The sequence below is a fragment of the Protopterus annectens genome, chromosome 3.part1 (assembly GCF_019279795.1).
Source record: "Protopterus annectens isolate FY-2018-M chromosome 3.part1, PAN1.0, whole genome shotgun sequence".
In the NCBI taxonomy this organism is placed as follows: domain Eukaryota; kingdom Metazoa; phylum Chordata; order Ceratodontiformes; family Protopteridae; genus Protopterus; species Protopterus annectens.
The window spans coordinates 1,264,793,811-1,264,811,759 of NC_056732.1; the positions used below are offsets into that span (position 1 = coordinate 1,264,793,811).

At 41.8% G+C, this 17,949-nt stretch overlaps 1 protein-coding gene across 3 annotated transcripts in view; it reads left to right on the forward strand.

Annotated features, from left to right (window-relative positions):
* EEF1D (eukaryotic translation elongation factor 1 delta) overlaps positions 1 to 17,949 on the forward strand; it is a 639,646-nt gene that overhangs the window by 210,272 nt on the left and 411,425 nt on the right. For all 3 annotated transcript variants that reach the window (XM_044067328.1, XM_044067326.1, XM_044067327.1), the window contains exon 4: positions 3,156 to 3,279. In XM_044067328.1, the coding sequence (XP_043923263.1) occupies positions 3,156 to 3,279 (124 nt within the window). The remainder of the gene's footprint in view (positions 1 to 3,155; positions 3,280 to 17,949) is intronic.

A 17,949-nucleotide genomic window follows, 5' to 3' on the forward strand; every position in this document is an offset into this window, starting at 1 on the left:
GCACCCATTCCTACCCTCTATGCAGACTGACAATGAATCTATGGGAACTTTCCTTGAAACTCAATATACAGCTGCAGTCCCAGTTCGTGCCAGGGAAAGACAATATACTGGCAGACAGCTTAAGCAGAACTACCATGGATGCACACGAATGGATGCTGCACCCAGACATCTTCTTACTCATAACACAATCATGGGGAAGGCCGGAAATAGATCTGTTCGCTTCCCCCCACAATCATCAACTGAAGACATTCTGCTCAAGGACATACCACCCACAAGCATGGAAAGTGGACGCCCTCTTTCAGCTGGAAAGCTCTAACAGTCTATGCTTTCCCACCTCTCCCATTAATGACCAAGGTTTTACTGAAGATCAGGGCAGAGCAGCCCAGAGTGATTCTGATGGCTCCAAACTGGCCAAGGCAGCACTGGTACCCACTGTTAAAGAGCATGTCACAGACGAAACCGTGGCCTCTCCCCCTATGGCCACTTCTACTGACGCAGCACAATTTCAAGACTCTGCATTCCAACCTGAAAACCTTGCAGCTAACTGCCTGGAGAATACCATGACTTCTCCCCAGGATAGCCTATCCCAGAGAGTGAAGGATATTGTTATGGAAGCTCGCCGACCCTCCACAAGGAAGGCATATTCAGCAAAATGGAAAAGATTTCACACTTGGAACACAACAAAAGGCCTAGATGTGACAGTGATGAACATGGCGCATGTACTGGAATATTTGGCAGAATTGTTCCACAATGGCCTGTCTTACTCTTCCATTAAGATACATGCCTCAGCAATTTCAGCAGAATACAATGTTAATCCACCTGTCTTCTCGCATCCTCTCCTAAGACAGTTTCTAAGAGGTATCAAAAACATCAATCCTCCAAGGAGACCACCTCTACCTACTTGGGACCTTAACTTTGTGTTGGAAAAACTAACACTTCCTCCCTTTGAACCAGCAGCATCGGCGGATCTACAGTTTCTGTCTTGGAAAACTGCATTCCTTCTGACCATAACCTCAGCAAGAAGAGTATCTGAGTTACAAGCTTTAATGGCAGTGCAGCCATTTCTTATCTTTCATCAAGACAGAGTTTCTTTGAGAACCAATCCTACATTTATGCCAAAGGTGGCATCCAGGGTATCCTTGAACCAAGCAATTCACTTGCCTACATTCTTCCCAAAACCACAAAATAAAGGGGAGAAACTTCTGCACACCCTGGACATACATAGACAATTGCGCTACTACTTGGACAGAACTAAAAGTTACAGAAAGACTGACCAATTGTTTGTAGCATATGCTGCTGGGGCACAAGGAAAAGCAATTTCCAAACAGACAATTTCAAAATGGATAGGAAATTGCATTCGATTTTGTTACTCCTTTCATGGAAAGCCTGTGCCAGCAAACATTAGACCTCATTCCACGAGAGCCACAGCCACCACCGCAGCCTTCCTAAGAGGGGTGGCTACCAAGGACATTTTAGAAGCTGCTACATGGAGCTCCGTGCATACATTTGCCAAGCATTACAATTTACCTTTATACTCCAGATCCAGAGCAGGCTTTGCTACAGCAGTCCTGCAGGGTATATTAACTACACCATCCTTTACTTAGTACCTCCACCCCCAGATTGGCTATGGTATTCTACCCATATGTGATGACTGCAGATGCATCCTTGAAGGACATAGTACAGTTTTGTACCTACCATAAATGTAGATGCCCGATAGGTATGCATCTGCAGTCAGGCCTCCCTCCTTCCCCTCTGTGGTATTCCTAGGGTGCTTACCCCTCCATTAGCTAGCTGGGGGATCTATTATGGTGTATTTGTTTGTATATGTATATATATATATATATATATATATTTGCAAATGTTTGGAATTTTATTGCTTTTCTCCAAATTTAGCCTTCCTAGAGGGCACCTGGCATCTGGGGCAAGAAAAACTGAGGAATATGGCGTCGGCTGATGCTTTTATACCCCAGACGCTCTGACGTCGGGGAAAGTGCGACATCAGCCGAGGCCAGACCCAGACTTTGGAATCTGGCCGACCGAAGGGCTGCCTGAGGCAGGACAACCCATATGTGATGACTGCAGATGCATACCTATCGGACATCTACATTTATGGTAGGTACAAAACTGTACTTTTTGGGGCCCCATTACTCAAGGGATGTGTTCCTGTAGTTCAGCCAATCCCAAGCTAGGGATTCAGCCCTAAACTTTAGGGAGGGAAGACATGGGAAGGGGGAGGTATAGATGTAGGTGTGCAAGTTTATATCTGCTGAACTGAGCTTGTGAGATATGTTATGTCCTACAGGTTAACAAAGAGTGTGTTCTCCATCCAGATTTACTGCTGTGACAAGTATATAACTATTGTATACCTTCAGAACCACATATATTGCTATGACCCAGAATTGCAGCTTATTTGATATGTCAAGTAATTTCTAAGATTAATATTTTTGCTTTCTGTCATGACAGGTTAAATGTGTATTTTAATTTAACTTGATATGAATTGTTACTTTTTGCCTGTAAACATAATTATCTCAGAAATAAGGAATCAACCCCTTTATAATATTGCTAATAGTAACAAATGACCCCCCACACACACGCACACTGTGTGCTAGAAACCTGTATTCCTTCTCATGTCAGTATGTAAAACTAGTCAGCAATTCCATCCCTGTAGGTGGTAGTGGAGTGTAATACCCTTCATCCATTTGATGAGAGAAGTGGAATTTTGGTCTTAAAACAAACCAAATGCAGACTGAAACCAGAGTTGGTAGTATTTTTTGTAGAAATATTTGCCATTTGGTACATTTAACATTTTCACTTGCACCATTTTCAAACAACCTCTGCTTGATAAGTTTACTATAAAATGTTTATAGGATTTAACTTGTATGTTTTCAGTCTCATCTTCTGGACACTTGCCCAATGTTATGGAAATTCTTACTTTCTGGAAATGTTTTTGGCTGAATACTTATTGTGCTGTATGGTATATTACGGGTACTTGCCTTTGTTCCTAGAAGTTCCTGTGCATCTGAATCATTTTGGAATGTTAGATTTAAAAAGTGCTGTTAGAAGAAATGCAAGTATTACATTTTCTTCAAAGAATCTGAATGTTTGATGCTAACACTTTTTTCTTCTGTGTTCCCTTCCCCTACCTTTCCTTTTAGAGCAATGGAAACAACATGTTTAGGTCAAGAGAAAATCTGGTTTGATAAGTGGAGGTTTGATGATGCAGAGCGTCAGTTTTACGAACAGCAGAATGGACCTGTAACAGTCTGCAGTAGCTCACAGGTATGCTGAAGTATAAGTAACTTTCTGCGGCAGGTAGCAGAGGTCCATATTGTGTGTACTAGTTGCATTTTATTTAAATTGCAAAACCTTAGTCAGAAGGCGAAACAAGTAACAATTTTTCCTTTTTATCGCAGTTAAACATATAAGAACTAATTTAGTCTCAGGACTTAGACTTAGTAATCTATTAATAAGCAAGTTTATGCGTACATCCTATGCTCTAATGTACACTCCTTGCAGAATGTGTGATACATTCTAAATGATGTTTGTATATTTATGCCCTGACTTATATTCTTACTATGACATGGCATGCCTTGCCTTATCTTGTCACCATGAGATGGCTATTGGAGAAGGATGGTGGACTGTTAACATTATTGAGCACTATGTTTTATTAATGAGTAACTCACTGTGGTAGTAATAGTGGTAATAATAATGATACAGTAAACAAGATGTAAAAGCAGACTGTCATCATTTAGGCATTAACACTGCCTCTTACTCAATAAATATCTAAGAATAGGGACATGGGTGTGGATTCTGTTATAAAAGGCAGGGCTGGCCACCCAGTGCTGTGAACTTTAGCTCAAGGAAATGGTCACTGGTAATGTGGCACCCAGATCATATATGCAAAATGGAAAAGAGGGGTTTGATTCTGAAGCTGATTTAGAATGCAAGTGTCTGAGGTACATGACATTTCTTGTATGTTTTAATTAACTGCTGTGCCTCTGTGGTATCCATCCTAAATATGTCTTGTAGCTGAATTGATGAGCTTCCATATTGACTGCAGGCATGCATAGTGTGTGTGTGTGTGTGTGTGTGTGTGTGTGTGTGTGTGATGCATTGGGCTGCCAACCCTTGCAGAATTTGCTTCATCACCTAGCGCTCATTGACTTTTGGGAATAGGTTTTCAAATGGGAATGTCTAGTAAGACAAATTATCACTGGCTTAAGCTTCGGAGTAGTGTAAATATGCTTCTGATGTGATGCGAACACTTCGTGTATATATCCTTAGAGAGGATAATCTAGCTTCAGTATGTGTGGCAGCTGAGGATATAGGTTCATAGGTAGGTACTAGGCTATCCGCCAGAAGGCGTTTATAGCCTAGCCAGAATGTGTTGACTTTCGCCTCCCCCTTAGATTAGTTCCCTGTGCCTCTGTCCAACAGAGCCACTGAAGTGATCCCCGGGGTAAACTTTCTGTTTCCCATCCACTCGTCAAGGTCTCTTTTGAAGAGGGTTAGCGAGGAGCTCTGCCTAATGTAGATTGGAATCTTGTTCCAAAGCATGGGAAGTCTCTGGGACAGGAATCTATCCCTCCAGTGCGTCTTATTTATTGTTGTGGTGAGGTTTAGATCCCTAGAACATGTGGCTTGAGGGGATAAGGTTTTCTTTAGGTGGAGCATGTCCATCAGTTCTGGGTTGGACATGGCCTTGTATGTCAGGCAGAGATTACCTCTGAGTAGGCGGTATGCAACCAAGAACAGCTAGAGTTTCTTCAGTCGAGCTGCATAGGGCATCGGTTTGAGGCCAGTGATCCTCTTGGTGAGGTACTTCTGTGGTCTTTCCAGCTGTTTCAGGTGTCTTGTAAAGTACATCCCAAATGGGGCATTGTACTCTATGATGGGTCTAATGAGTGATGAGTAGAGGGGCACAATGACCTCTCTTGATCTGGATGCAAACCCTTTTATGATTAGGTGGGTCACGTAGAAGGATTTTCTAACCACTTTGGCAATGTGAGTATCAAAGGTGAGATTACTATCTACTTGGGACCCCAGATCCCTTATTATGTCTTCCGTATTTAGGGGACTACCACCTATGTGGTAGTTTGTGGGTACTTTGTTTTTTCCAAAGGGGATGACTATGCACTTTTTGGCATTTAGCTTGAGGCCATGATTTTGACACCAGGTATCAGTCTCAGTGAGACCCTTTTGAAGGATGTCTGTGTCAGCCGGAGAGTCAGTTATAGCCCCTAGTTTGCAGTCGTCTACGAACTTGGTCAGTCATAGCCCTCCTGTGCTTGCCTGTACCTCTGAAAAGTATATGCCGAACAGGAGGAGTCCTAGGACTGAGCCCTGGGGAATGCCACTTGTAACCGGTTTAGAGTTGGACCTAGCTCCCGCAACTCTCACCATGTGGGTTCTGTCCGTGAGCCAGTTGGCAACCCATCTTGTGACGTAGGGGTTTATGTTTAGGCTGGTGAGCTTGTCTATAATACCAGAATGGGTAATGGTGTTGAAGGTCTTAGCGAGGTCTGGGTAGGTTGTGTGTACCGCCTTTCCCTCATCTATAGCCTTGGTAACTGTCTCAAAGAAGTCCACCAGGTTTAGGAGGCATGATCTGCCCTTAAGAAAGCCAAACTGGGTAGAGTCCAGTGTTTGGAGGTTCCCAATGTCTCTGTTAATGAGTTCCATGATGATGCGCTCCATAGCTTTGCAGACCAAGCTAGTCAGGCTTGTAGGGCGATAGTTCCCGGGGTTTGTTGTGGCTCCACTTTTGTGGAGCAGAATAACCATTGCTGTGTGCCACTCTATGGGTACGTAGCCTGTGGAGAGGCTGAGTTTGAACAGTGTGTTTAGGTGAGGGGGTTAGTTTGTCTTTGAGCTCATGTAGGACGCAGCCTGGGACACCGTCCCTTCCCATTGATGCTGTGTTTTTGGCTTTGGAGAGAGCTGTTTTAACCTGAGTGTCTGTGATTTCAGGGACTCTACATTCTTCTGGTATGGTTATGGGCCCTTTTGGGAGTGAGAGGTGGGTGAAGTTTGCACTGAATCTGTCTGCCAGGATGTTGGCGAAATCGGTCGGTTCAGTGTATTTTGTACCATTCTGCAATAACTCCAAGCAGGTCTGAGCATTGCCACTTAGATTCTTGACATGGCTAAAGAAAGCCTTGTGGTTATCTTTGGAGTCCTTGGCAATTTTTCTTTCAAAGCTCACCTTGGATGATTTTATGAGGGATCGTAGTTTCTTGCTGATACTGATCAGGGATGTCTTCCCTTGGGATTTTACTGTTTTCTGTACTATTTTTCCTAGTTTTCTCCTTCTATTGTGTAGCTTGTTTATGGCAGGAGTCTACCAGTCTGGTTTCCTTTTCTTGAAGGAGTGAGTCTTGATTTTGCTTGGGATGGCACGATCCATGCATTCTTGTAGGTGCCCATAGAATGCATTAGTAAAGGATTTTGCAGCTTGGACACCGTTATCCTTCAGCATGGGGGCTTTGAAACTTTCCACCTCGGTTTTAAGTAACGTGAAGTTTGCTTTTGAAACGTTTTTCATGGTGGTGTCCTTGTTGGGGGGGTGTGGGCGGAATGTGGATATCCAAAGTGATTTGTTTATGGTCAGATTTAACCAGCGAGGGGTTGACCTCCAGTGTGGAACACCGGTCACCCATGTTGGTGATGACCAGGTCCAGTATGTTGTCACCTCTGGTAGGAGTGTTGACCAGTTGAACCAGGGTGTTTCAGTTTATAAATTCTAGGAAATGCTGGGCAAGGGAGTTAGTACTTGAGTAGTTTTCCCAGTTAATGTTTGGGTAATTGAAATCACCCAATATTAGGGTGTTTGGTAGGACCTTTATGTTTCCCAGTGTTTCCAGAAACGCGGAATGGTGGTCCTGGGACATGGTGGGTGATCTGTAGCAAGCTACAATTTGAATTGCAGTTTTGCCCATTGTTAGTTGCACGTGGATGATCGCTGAAGCATCATGCTGTTCCACTGATCTGGAGATGTGGGTATCTTTGAATATGGGTACGCCCCCACCTTTTGTATTTCGGTTTGGGTTCTGTGGCCGAAATGTATGGTATGAGTTGTAGCCTGGTAGTGCTGGGGTGCTCTCTGGTGCCTTAAACCAGGTTTCTGTTACTGCACATATTTCGATTTTATCCATACTGAGGAGTGCCTGCATTTTGAGGTTTAGACTTCTGCCATTGAGTGGCATTGCCCTCAGTTTTTGGTTACTTGTGCTGTTTACGGCGGTGGGTTTGTCATTTGAGCCTTGCCTAAAAAAGGCACTATGGGGGTGGCAAGAGCCTTGGCCAGTATTTGAAAGCTAAGGGTGACTGGTGCAAGCAGTCTCTAACGAAGCAGTGTGGCTTGTTGAGCATGTCATCGCAGGCGGACAGACACTGGATCCCCTTTGAATGACACCAGAAACTTAGCCAATTGTTGAAATTGGGAATCCCCCCCCTTTATACCTTGGAATCATTCTTAATGAGGGCAGGCTGCTACTCGGGGTCATACCGGCCTGGGCTACATGATCAGAGAGCTCTTCCATGTCTGTTTTCATGTAGTCCAGGAAGGTATGGCTCAGGTCATTCACACCAACATGGACAATGACAGAGTCATATTTGTACTTGTTCTGGAGTGACCTGAGTGCTTGTGTTATGTGGCGGATCCTGGTACCCGACAGGCAGCTTAACAGTAACCTTCTCCTTATTCAGCCTAGTGAGTGGGATGTCAGTGTGCCTGAGAGTCACCTATTACTAGTATGTTGGGTATGTTATTTTGCCTTAAGGGCTGTGAGATTGCATGGCAAACTGGTTTTGTGAAGTATGTGATCTAGACTCTGATGTGGATGGTTCACTCCTTCAGCTTCTCCTACCGAGGACGTTCTCATTGATCGCAACTTTGCATTCATGACTGGAGGACATCAGGGAGGGGTAGATTTCTCTGATTGCCGGAAGAACTTAAAGGGTCTTGTTTTACCCCAACACCGTTTTTTTAGCTATATTTTGGCTAATGGAAATTTGTGGTGCGGAAGAATGTTTTGCAATCAAAGTGAACCTAGTCTCTCCAGAACATTTGTTTTTTTCTAGTGGGTGCCTATAACCGATGTGGGAAAATAAAATATCTTTGAGGTCCTGAGACCGGGCTTTGTTTCTCAGGGGCTAAAATTAAGGTCTCTGTTATGTTTAGGCCTCCCCACCAATCTGAGGCAAAGAACTTTGGATGAGTAGGGACAGAAAAGTACACTACTTCCCTTTAGCCATGAGGCGTTTTATTCTCAATTTCATACTAATCTCTAGTATCTCCTTACACAGTGAAATCTACTGGAACAAAATCCTCGCCCGGAAGGTGTTGAATGCCAGGGCAGTTGTTGGACCGCAGTCACAACGCTGAACAGTGAGTAGCATTCTTTTTAAGAGGTGGTTTGATGCTGTTTTGGCTACTGGGGTGGCTGCCAGACTGTCTTAGGGATGGATGGTTGGGATCCAGAGGGCGGGCATGCCAGACTGAGAGTTTGCAAATGCTCCTTTACAATCTGATGTAACATTTGATCCTTCTGTGGAAGCAGGTTTAAAAGGGTAGGACAAGACTAGATCTCTATTGATTTTTCTCAGTGCCTCAAGTTTGTGAAGAATGCCTACTATGGATGGACCTTATCCTGCCATAGTTCCCAATCTGAGGTAAGTCTAACGACAAGGTAGAGGAGAAAAGAGGGTGTTCTGGAGCCTTGAAAATTAGGAGTTCTCCTTCTGAGGGGTTGGTGAGGGAGTCGGTCAGTCCTTTTAAGTAAACCAATTGACTCTGCCTTTTCTCGGTCTGATCCTAGTCTGGCGGCTCCTTTCAGCTTCTCCTCCATTCTCTTTTCAAAATTAGGTTAATTCTCAGACATGAGGGAGCATTTAATATTCCACCACGGTTACAGTTTATTCCTTGGGAATTTTGTCAAGGCATGCCGGACGACCTCCTCCACACAGAAAAAGGTGTCTGACCGTTCTCTAAATTGCTTTTGGGGCCATTCCCTGAACCCCAGAAAAGGGCCCTCCCCTCCCTTCCCTGTCGCCTGTTTCTAAGTACCAAGAGAGACAAGGCAGGACCGTTTTGGTTGTCTATCCTCTGTAACCTTGTCTGGACTGTTCTCAAAGGCATGTTGACGTTACTGTTGCTTTTACCTCTGCTCCCGTTCTAAGAGATAAGGGCTGAACATCGGAAAGAAAGTTCATGTGCCTATAAGACTGGTGCAGAAAAGTATCTCGTTTCATTCTCACATGCTAAAATATCAAAATCTCTACATTCTTACAAACTTATCTACACCCAGGTATTCATGAAGTTCTGTGGCTCAGTATTAACTTCCTTCAAAATAAAGGAATTCAAATCCTGAACAAGCATTCTGACTACTGATTCTGAAATAAGAAAGGAGACCTTCTACAGCATTTGAGATATGTTCTGTTAGTCGGTTGGTGCCCTGGGAGTAGCGATAAGTCCAGTCGATACCTCCCTCTGTGCTCACGTGAGACAGATCATAGTAGATAAGCCTTGTGTTGTTTGTGCCTGTTAGTCTTAGTTATTGGACAACTATCTTAAAGAGGACAAGGGCTACAGGTTGATCCTTCAGCCTTAAGTTCTGGCATCCCAACTCCAAAGCTTCCCAGTATAGCTGCCTCTGGGAAGCTGCAATGGTGTCTATAATGTATGGACTGCTTCACCAGAGGGTAGGACTAGAGCTCATTCAAATACCTTGCCTAGGCCTTTGTAGTGGGCTCAGAGATATCACCTCAGCAGACTCAGCGGGGTCAGTCCTTTCAGAGATTTTATGATGACCTTTTGATTCAGCTGCTGCAGGCCAGTACATTCTGCCCCTTTACAGAACCGTGGCCTGCCAGCTCTCCATCAACGAATATGAAGAATTATTAACTACTCAAGCATTATGGGCTTTCATCACCACTACTTCGGGCAGGTGTTGATTCTTGTAATAACACCCCTTGTGTGTGGTGCATCAACTCCTCCTCCACAAAGAAAAGAGGCTCACAAGGTACAAAACTGTACTTTTCATGGTTTGTGTTGGGGGGTGGAGGTTGCTTGGTTGTTTGCTTTGGAGGTCTCTGTTGGTTTTGCAGATTTTTATTTAGAGCCTCCGAGTATGTTTTCATGCATTTCTGTGTGTTTTGTGCCTGTGCTGGTTTAATGGGTTTGTGAGACTGGTGGTGTGATGCAAGTATTTCCCTTCTCCTCTTGACTGTCTGATCCAGTCTTTGGTTGAGAGAGCTTATCCTCCAGTTTGGCTGTATAATTGCATATCTAGCATGTATTAGTGTTTGGTGGTAGGAGGAGAGTGTTGTCTGTTTACATGAGCCAGTTGTAACATTGCCTCAAAATGCCCAGATTCACCAGTTGGACTGGAGAGTACACCTGAAACTGCCCTTTGGACATGCCTGGATATATACAGTGAACTGTTTTACTGGATGGCTGGTAAGGTCGAATAGAGAGCCTTGTTCTTCTGTACAGTACAGGAAGGTCTAGTGCTAGGGCTTATAAGTGCTTGCCATAAGTTTTGAGCAAGTGCCGGGCTGAGAAATTAATGGCCTGAGTGCTTAAGTTGAAAGTTTCTTTAGTTCCAAGGGAAAAAGTGAAGAGGAGACTTTGTGGAGCCGGGAGTAGTTTTACCATAGCTAGCTGGCGCTGCCAGGCGCTCAAAACCGGGCAAAAGCAGTATTTATAGCAGGGAAACGAAAGATAGAAATTAGCCCAAAATGATCAATAAACTACTAATTTCTGGCCTGAAACCATTCCTCCAGGGACAGATAGGCTGCTCAAAGCTCCCCTCTCTCACAAGTGAACAGAGAAAAACTTCCTTCTATCCAAGTAAGGTATGGGCAAACACAGAGATTTGTAACACTGCTCTGATTTCAGCACTAACCTGAAAACTGGACTTTACTAGCTTAGAAAGGCGGGAAACAAGTGTATATATATTTTTTGTTTGTTTGTTTTTTTTTTTTTTTTTTTTTTTCAGAAACTAAAGCAGATACAATAAAAAAAACACTTTAAATGCACAGAAAAGGATACTTATTGTTATGTATCGCAGATCAGAGTTGTAGTCAATGCCCCTAGTAATAAAGTAGGAAGAAACTCAAATACAGTAAAAGCAGGTGAATAAAGTGCAGTTGGTTTATATATATGTGTGTGTGTGTATATATATATATATATATATATATATATATATATATATATATATATATATATATATATATATATAATAAAACAATAGAAAACGAACAAACTGATTTAAACAAGTTACCCATTAAAAAAGCTCAAAACTGAGCCCTGTTCCAGCAGTCTTCAATCAGACAAGTTCTAACTGCACACTCCTGCCACTGGAGTGCAGGGGAACCTTCTCCAAAAAAGATGGCCTGGATCAGTGCTCAAGTTATACAAACAAAGCTAGATTCAGCAGGCCTGAATCTGGTCTATGCTGCGCAACAAGGCGCACCAATTTCAGAAAGAAGCAGTTCAAATAAGCAGGCACAGTAAGCCTGTGACCAGTAATTCCCATTTCAGAAGGGCAGAATCCAGCCTCTCCTCCCACAAGAGTGCAGACCACAACCCTCTTAATGTAGAATAACTGGCCTGAAGCCTAAGTGCTTAAGCCAGAACTAATACACTTTTAGAATAGCAGACACTGGGCCTTCAATATGCAATTTCCAACTTAGAAGGATGTAAGCTACCTGTCCTGCCACAACAGTGCAGACCACAAACCTTCTTAATGTAAAACAAATGGTATGAAGCCCAAGTGCTTAAACCAAAATACTTAGAATAACAGTTAAAATTTAATCAGGCCACTACCAAGCAGTAATAAATGCAGCAGAATAAATAAAATGGAGTACTTTTAAGAAAAGCAAAATAAAGTAGGAGGAAACACAAATACAGTAAAAGGAGATGAATAAAGTGCACATTTTTTTTCAAGTGCAAGGAGAGAGGATGGAAGAACCTAAGTGGTTTGGCCTTCTCAAATCTTCTCTCTGTATTAAGTCGAGTGAACACTAGACTCAGAATATGATCTCACTGTACTCGGTTAAGTGAGCAAATAAGATGGACCCAGGAGGGAGTGTTCTAATACAGACTTACAGGAGGGGCGGGCAGTTCCAGAGCCACCAACACTAATAAACACAGGAACAGCAAGGGTGGGTGGGGAACTAACTGCAGAGAGACACACAGCACACTGTTCAATGAAACACGCAGTTAGGAAACAGAAAAAATGAAAATAAAGTACTTTAAAAACTGAAAGTTTGTACTTAACAGAAGACTAAAATACACTACTGCAAGTTTTACTTAACTTCAGCTTCTAATGCAGATGTTTGTAGCCGAGCAAGTCTCTCAGACGTTGAGCTAATGGGACATGTAAAATTATCCACCTAATACTAAGTCTGGTTTTGTGTTGACTTGTGCATATGCAGGCAAACACTTATTCACTGTCTGGGCATATGCAGGTGTGGCAGAACTTGTTAAAGATGCACCAAATCAGGTAAGGCAGTAGCAGTCATATAGAAGTTGTTGGATGAAACAGTGGCAAATCAGTCAGGATAGCATGTTTACTGCTGTCAATTTTTGTTCTGTATCTAGAGACCATCTGCTAGTCTGCAGATGTCAGCAGTTGCTTGTACAAGATGCCATAGTTTCTGTTGTGGATCTTGCAGTTTACTCATTTTCCAAACATTATGCATGCATTTCCAGATATCAAAAAACGAATCCGATCCAAGCAAAACTCAGCAGCTTACAAACGAAAGAAAAAAGAAAAAAAACATCTTGTCAGACCTCACAGTTTCCATCTGTCCTCATATACTCCAAAGAAGTGGTGGTCCACAATGCATTCATGAGAATTAAGTACATATCAGTTGTAGTATGTGTAAGTACAGGGAAGGCACTGTAATGTAGACCAAATACTCAAAAGTCCTGTTTAACGTTCTGGTGTTTTGCAGCTGTTGGGCTAGTATTAGTATTTCAAGACATACATAAGAAAGTACCTCAAGCCACAACTTAAAATCACTAACTCCCTCATTTACGTCTTTGCAAACACCTAGAACTAAGGTTTAGTGCTCAATTCATAATTTTTCTTGTCTTGCCACTCACGTTTAGCTTACACTTAATTTGGATCCCAGCTAAAACAACTCCAGTTCCAAGAGACTTCATGTACTTGCTTCCAGTACAACAAAATTACATTACTCCCTCACTGTTAAACTCATGTGTGATCCCACAATAGCTGTAGTCTGTGATGTGTAATCAGTGACTGACACCCCCATACATCATCTTTGTCATTTCTTATCTCATTTTTCCTAATTTGATGTCCTTCAGTCAGGCTTACTATTATTTGTAAGTAGAATATATTGCATTTTGTAAATATGAACATGTATGACTTATTGTTTTCTGCAACATATGCCTAATTGCAACTTATTTGTATGTGTGTATTTATGAAATGCATCGTCTTTTAACACCTTTCATTTATTCATTTTGCATATACAGTGTAATGCCTTAATTTTTGTTGTCTCCATGGGCTGAGTATGAAAATGGTCCTGTGAAACAATTGCTCTGTCTACTCCAGTTAAGTTAAAATAAAAATATATAAATAAGTAAAAAGAATGGAAAGGCTGTTGGCCCAGATGATATACTGGTGGAAGCATGGAGGTATTTAGGTGAAATGGCAGTGGAGTTTTTAACCAGATTGTTTAAGGAAATCTTGGAAAGTGAGAGGATGCCTGAGGAATGGAGAAAAAGTGTTTTGGTACCGATTTTTAAGAATAAGGGTGATGTGCAGAGCTGTAGTAACTACAGAGGGATTAAATTAATCAATCACAGCATGAAGTTGTGGGAAAGAGTAGTGGAAGCAAGGTTAAGGAGGGACATGATGATTAGTGATCAGCAGTATGGTTTCATGATGGGAAAGAGCACTGCAGATGCGATGTTTGCTCTGAGAGTGTTGATGGAAAAGTACAGAGAATGTCAGAAGGAGTTGCATTGTGTTTTTGTAGACTTAGAGAAAGCATATGCCAGGGTCACTAGAGAGGAGTTGTGGTATTGTATGAGGAAGTCAGTTGTGTCAGAGAAGTATGTAAGAGTGGTACAGGATATGTACGAGGGTAGTGTGACAGCAGTGAGGTCTGCGGTGGGAGTGACGGATGCATTTAAGGTGGAGGTGGGATTACATCAAGGATCAGCTCTGAGCCCTTTCTTATTTGCAATGGTGATGGACAGGTTGACAGATGAGATCAGACAGGAGTCCCTGTGGACTATGATGTTTGCAGATGACATTGTGATCTGTAGTGAGAGTAGGGAACAGGTAGAGGAGACCCTGGAGAGGCGGAGATATGCTTTAGAGAGAAGTGGAATGAAGGTCAGCAGGAATAAGACAGAATATATGTGTGTGAATGAGAGGGAGGATAGAGGAATGGTGAGGATGCAAGGAGTAGAGGTGGCGAAGGTGGATGAGTTTAAATACTTGGGGTCAGTAGTTCAGAGTAACGGTGAATGTGGAAGAGAGGTGAAGAAGAGAGTACAGGCGGAATGGAGTAGGTGGAGAAGAGTGTCAGGAGTGATTTGTGACAGACTAGTACCTGTAAGAGTGAAAGGGAAGGTCTACACGGGGGTAGTGAGACCAGCTATGTTCTATGGGTTGGAGACAGTGGCATTGACAAAAAGGCAGGAGTTTGAGCTGGATGTGGCAGAATTAAAGATGTTAAGATTTGCACTGGGTGTGACGAGGGTGGACCGGATTAGGAATAAGTATATTAGAGGGTCAGCCCAGGTTGGAAGGTTTGGAGACAAAGCCAGAAAGGCACAATTATGTTGGTTTGGACATGTGCTGAGGAGGGATGCAGAGTATATTGGGAAAAAGATGCTAAGGATGAAGCTACCAGGTAACAGGAAAAGAGGAAGGCCCTAAGATAAGGTGTATGAATGTGGTGAGAGAGGACATGCATGTGGTTGGTGTGACAGAGCAAGATGCAGAGGACAGGAAGAAATGGAAACAGGTGATCTGCTGTGGCGACCCCTAATGGGAACAGCTGAAAGAAGATGATTATGATAAATAAGTAAAAAATTAAATTGTCCTTCAGCACACACCTTCAGTAGTGGCTAACTTTGTATCTATTTTACAATTGAATACCTTACCCATAATTGCTGCACGAGACCCTACTTAGAGCCTACCTTGGCATAATGGGGAAAGAATACATGAAAATATTGTGCATGCAGTGCATTTGGATAGTGTTATTCCAACAAGCAGTGTGTCACTTGCATGCCATTAAGTAGTTATTTGAAGTTTTGCCAACTAAGTCTTTGGAGAGAAAAAAATGCAAATTACTTGAATTTAAGCCAGCTTTGAGCATTAACTTATAACATGAGATTCTTTTCCTTGTTATTCCTACTACAATAGCTTCTTTCTTTTACTGGGATTATAGCAGATACACTGCACTGTTTTGGGCATAGAGGACTGCTGCCTCTTACATTTGTATTAATGTTAAGACAAGATAAATGGCTTAGAAGACAAAATGTAACATAATACAGCACTTGAAATAGTGATAAACAAGCACTGTTTAAGGTAGTAGTTTGATTTGCAATGGATGTAAACTGCAGAAGTGTGTGATTAACAACATGAAGTGTAAGGCAGTAAAGGGCAGTAGCTCTTGACAGTATTCTCCCACTGTATTTCACAGTATTTGTACATTCTATTAAAAGAAGGGATGGAGTGTTTTGCCAAGCTAAATAAAACAGTTTTGCCAGAGTTTTATATCAAAACGTGTGGAATTAACATTTTTTTTCTTCAAAAAAGCCAAAAATGTGAGTCTGCATTGCAGAATGCAAGCGCACATTCTTAACTGTGACATTTTGAATGTGTTGAGATTCAAATAATCCATATTTTATCCTTATGACCTCTCTCCATGACCTAAAATAGTGAATATGTTTATATTTACCTTGAAAAAGTGATGTTACTGAAAATGCAACATTTTCTTCTGGTCTGTAAAAGACACATTAGTAAATGGTCAGTGCTTTCCTACTTTGGCGCCATACTTAGTACAATCAACCAGTATAAGGGTAGAGCACTGATCCAGCTTAACCATTTTCGGGCTTATCCCGGGGAATGCATGACATAGCCTTGAAATTAAGACCAAAACATGAAGGAAGAATACAGCAATATAAAAAGAAAGCAGTGCATTAATTAGATACGCACAATGTTTACACGGTTATTTCTTTGTAATCATGTAAAAATAAGGGTAAATTCTGTTGCCTATACTTGGTTGGTAGTTTTCACTGATGTAGTTCACTCTGCCTTCCTGCACATACAGTGGATATAAAAAGTTTACACACCCCTGTTAAAATGCCAGGTTTTTGTGATATTTATTGTGGACTAATTTTTTTATAATTTCAAAACTTTTTCCACCTTTAATATGACCTATAACCTGTACTATTCAATTGAAAAACAAATCTGTTAGAGGAAAAATGTAAAAAAAATAAAATAAAAAAGTACAATAAGCTGGTTGGTAAGTGTGCACACCCTTAAACTAATACTTTGTTGAATAGATTCAATTACAGCATTCAGTCTTCTTGGGTAGGAGGTTTTTAAGCCTTTAAGGTATTTATTTTGGGTGCCTATCCTCTTTTGTTTGGCTTCTTGAGTAGGAGTCTGTCAGCATGACACATCTTGACTTGGCAGTATTTGCCCGCATTTCCTTGCAAAAGTGCTCCAAATCTGTCAGATTGCGAGGGTATCTCTTATGCACAGCCCTCTTCAGGTCACCCCACAGATTTTTCTATTGGATTTAGGTCTGGGCTCTGGCTGGGCCATTCCAAAACTTTAAATGTTATGTCCTATCTCGCCTTCACTCTTACATGGATGTGTTTGGAGCCGATCCTCTGCTCCAACTCGGCTGAATACACAGCTGGAAGTCTCAAACTTGGCTCGTGGCAGGTAGGTATCCCAGAATACACAAACTAGCGAAAAAATAACTACAAATAATGGCAGAAAGGCCACAAGCAGCGAAACAAGTTCTAAAACAGGATTTATTCCGGAAAAAAAACTATAATGTAAACGCTTTTGTCTTGCTTCCATGAATTAAAAATCTAAAAGGTGTAGCTCACCACAAATAGAAATGTGTACTTTACTGAACCAATGGTGATTATGTACTCTACTTTAGTAGTTTTAATGTAGAAAGCCTATATTTGGTTAGGTTAGGCTACCAATGGTGATTATGTACTCTACTTTAGTAGTTTTAATGTAGAAAGCCTATATTTGGTTAGGTTAGGCTACCATTGGTTCAGTATAGTACACATTTCTATTTGTGGAGAGCTACACCTTTTAGATTTTTAATTCATGTAGTCATGTGATAAAACTCAAAAAATGGTTGCATTTTTGTTTTTGGTTGTCTGAAGAAGTCTTACTCGTGGAATCGAGATGAAAGCGCTTACATTTATAATTGTTTTCGGAATAAATCCTGTTTTAGAACTTGTTTCGCTGCTTGTGGCCTTTTTGCCATTATTTGTAGGTATCCCAGGATGCAGTGGTGCAACTCCCCAGATCTCGTTTGCCGCTTTGAGGTTGGATGTGCTCTTCTTGGCCGTGGCTAGGTTTTTGTCTTTTTTCACTTAGCTTAAAATTTTAGGATTCTTGCATTTATAGTGTTTGTGTAGAATTAGGTACTTAGATTTAGCATGTAGCTTACTTTATCTCTTTCTGCTGCTGGTTGCTGCTGTTGGGCCGTCGTTTTTTTCGCAGGCCTTTTTTGTATCCCGTAGTTATTGTAGTGGTGTGAGGCTTAGTATACTATTGCACTTAGATGGTCATTTGGCTCGTTAAAATTAGAGAGCTAATCGCCCATTTTAGTTAGAGGGCTGGTAGTATTAGTGTCTGCATGTGTTTGTTGTTCCTTGGTATCTAGGTCCGTTTAAGTTAGAGGTCCTAGTGCTCTTCCCTTTGT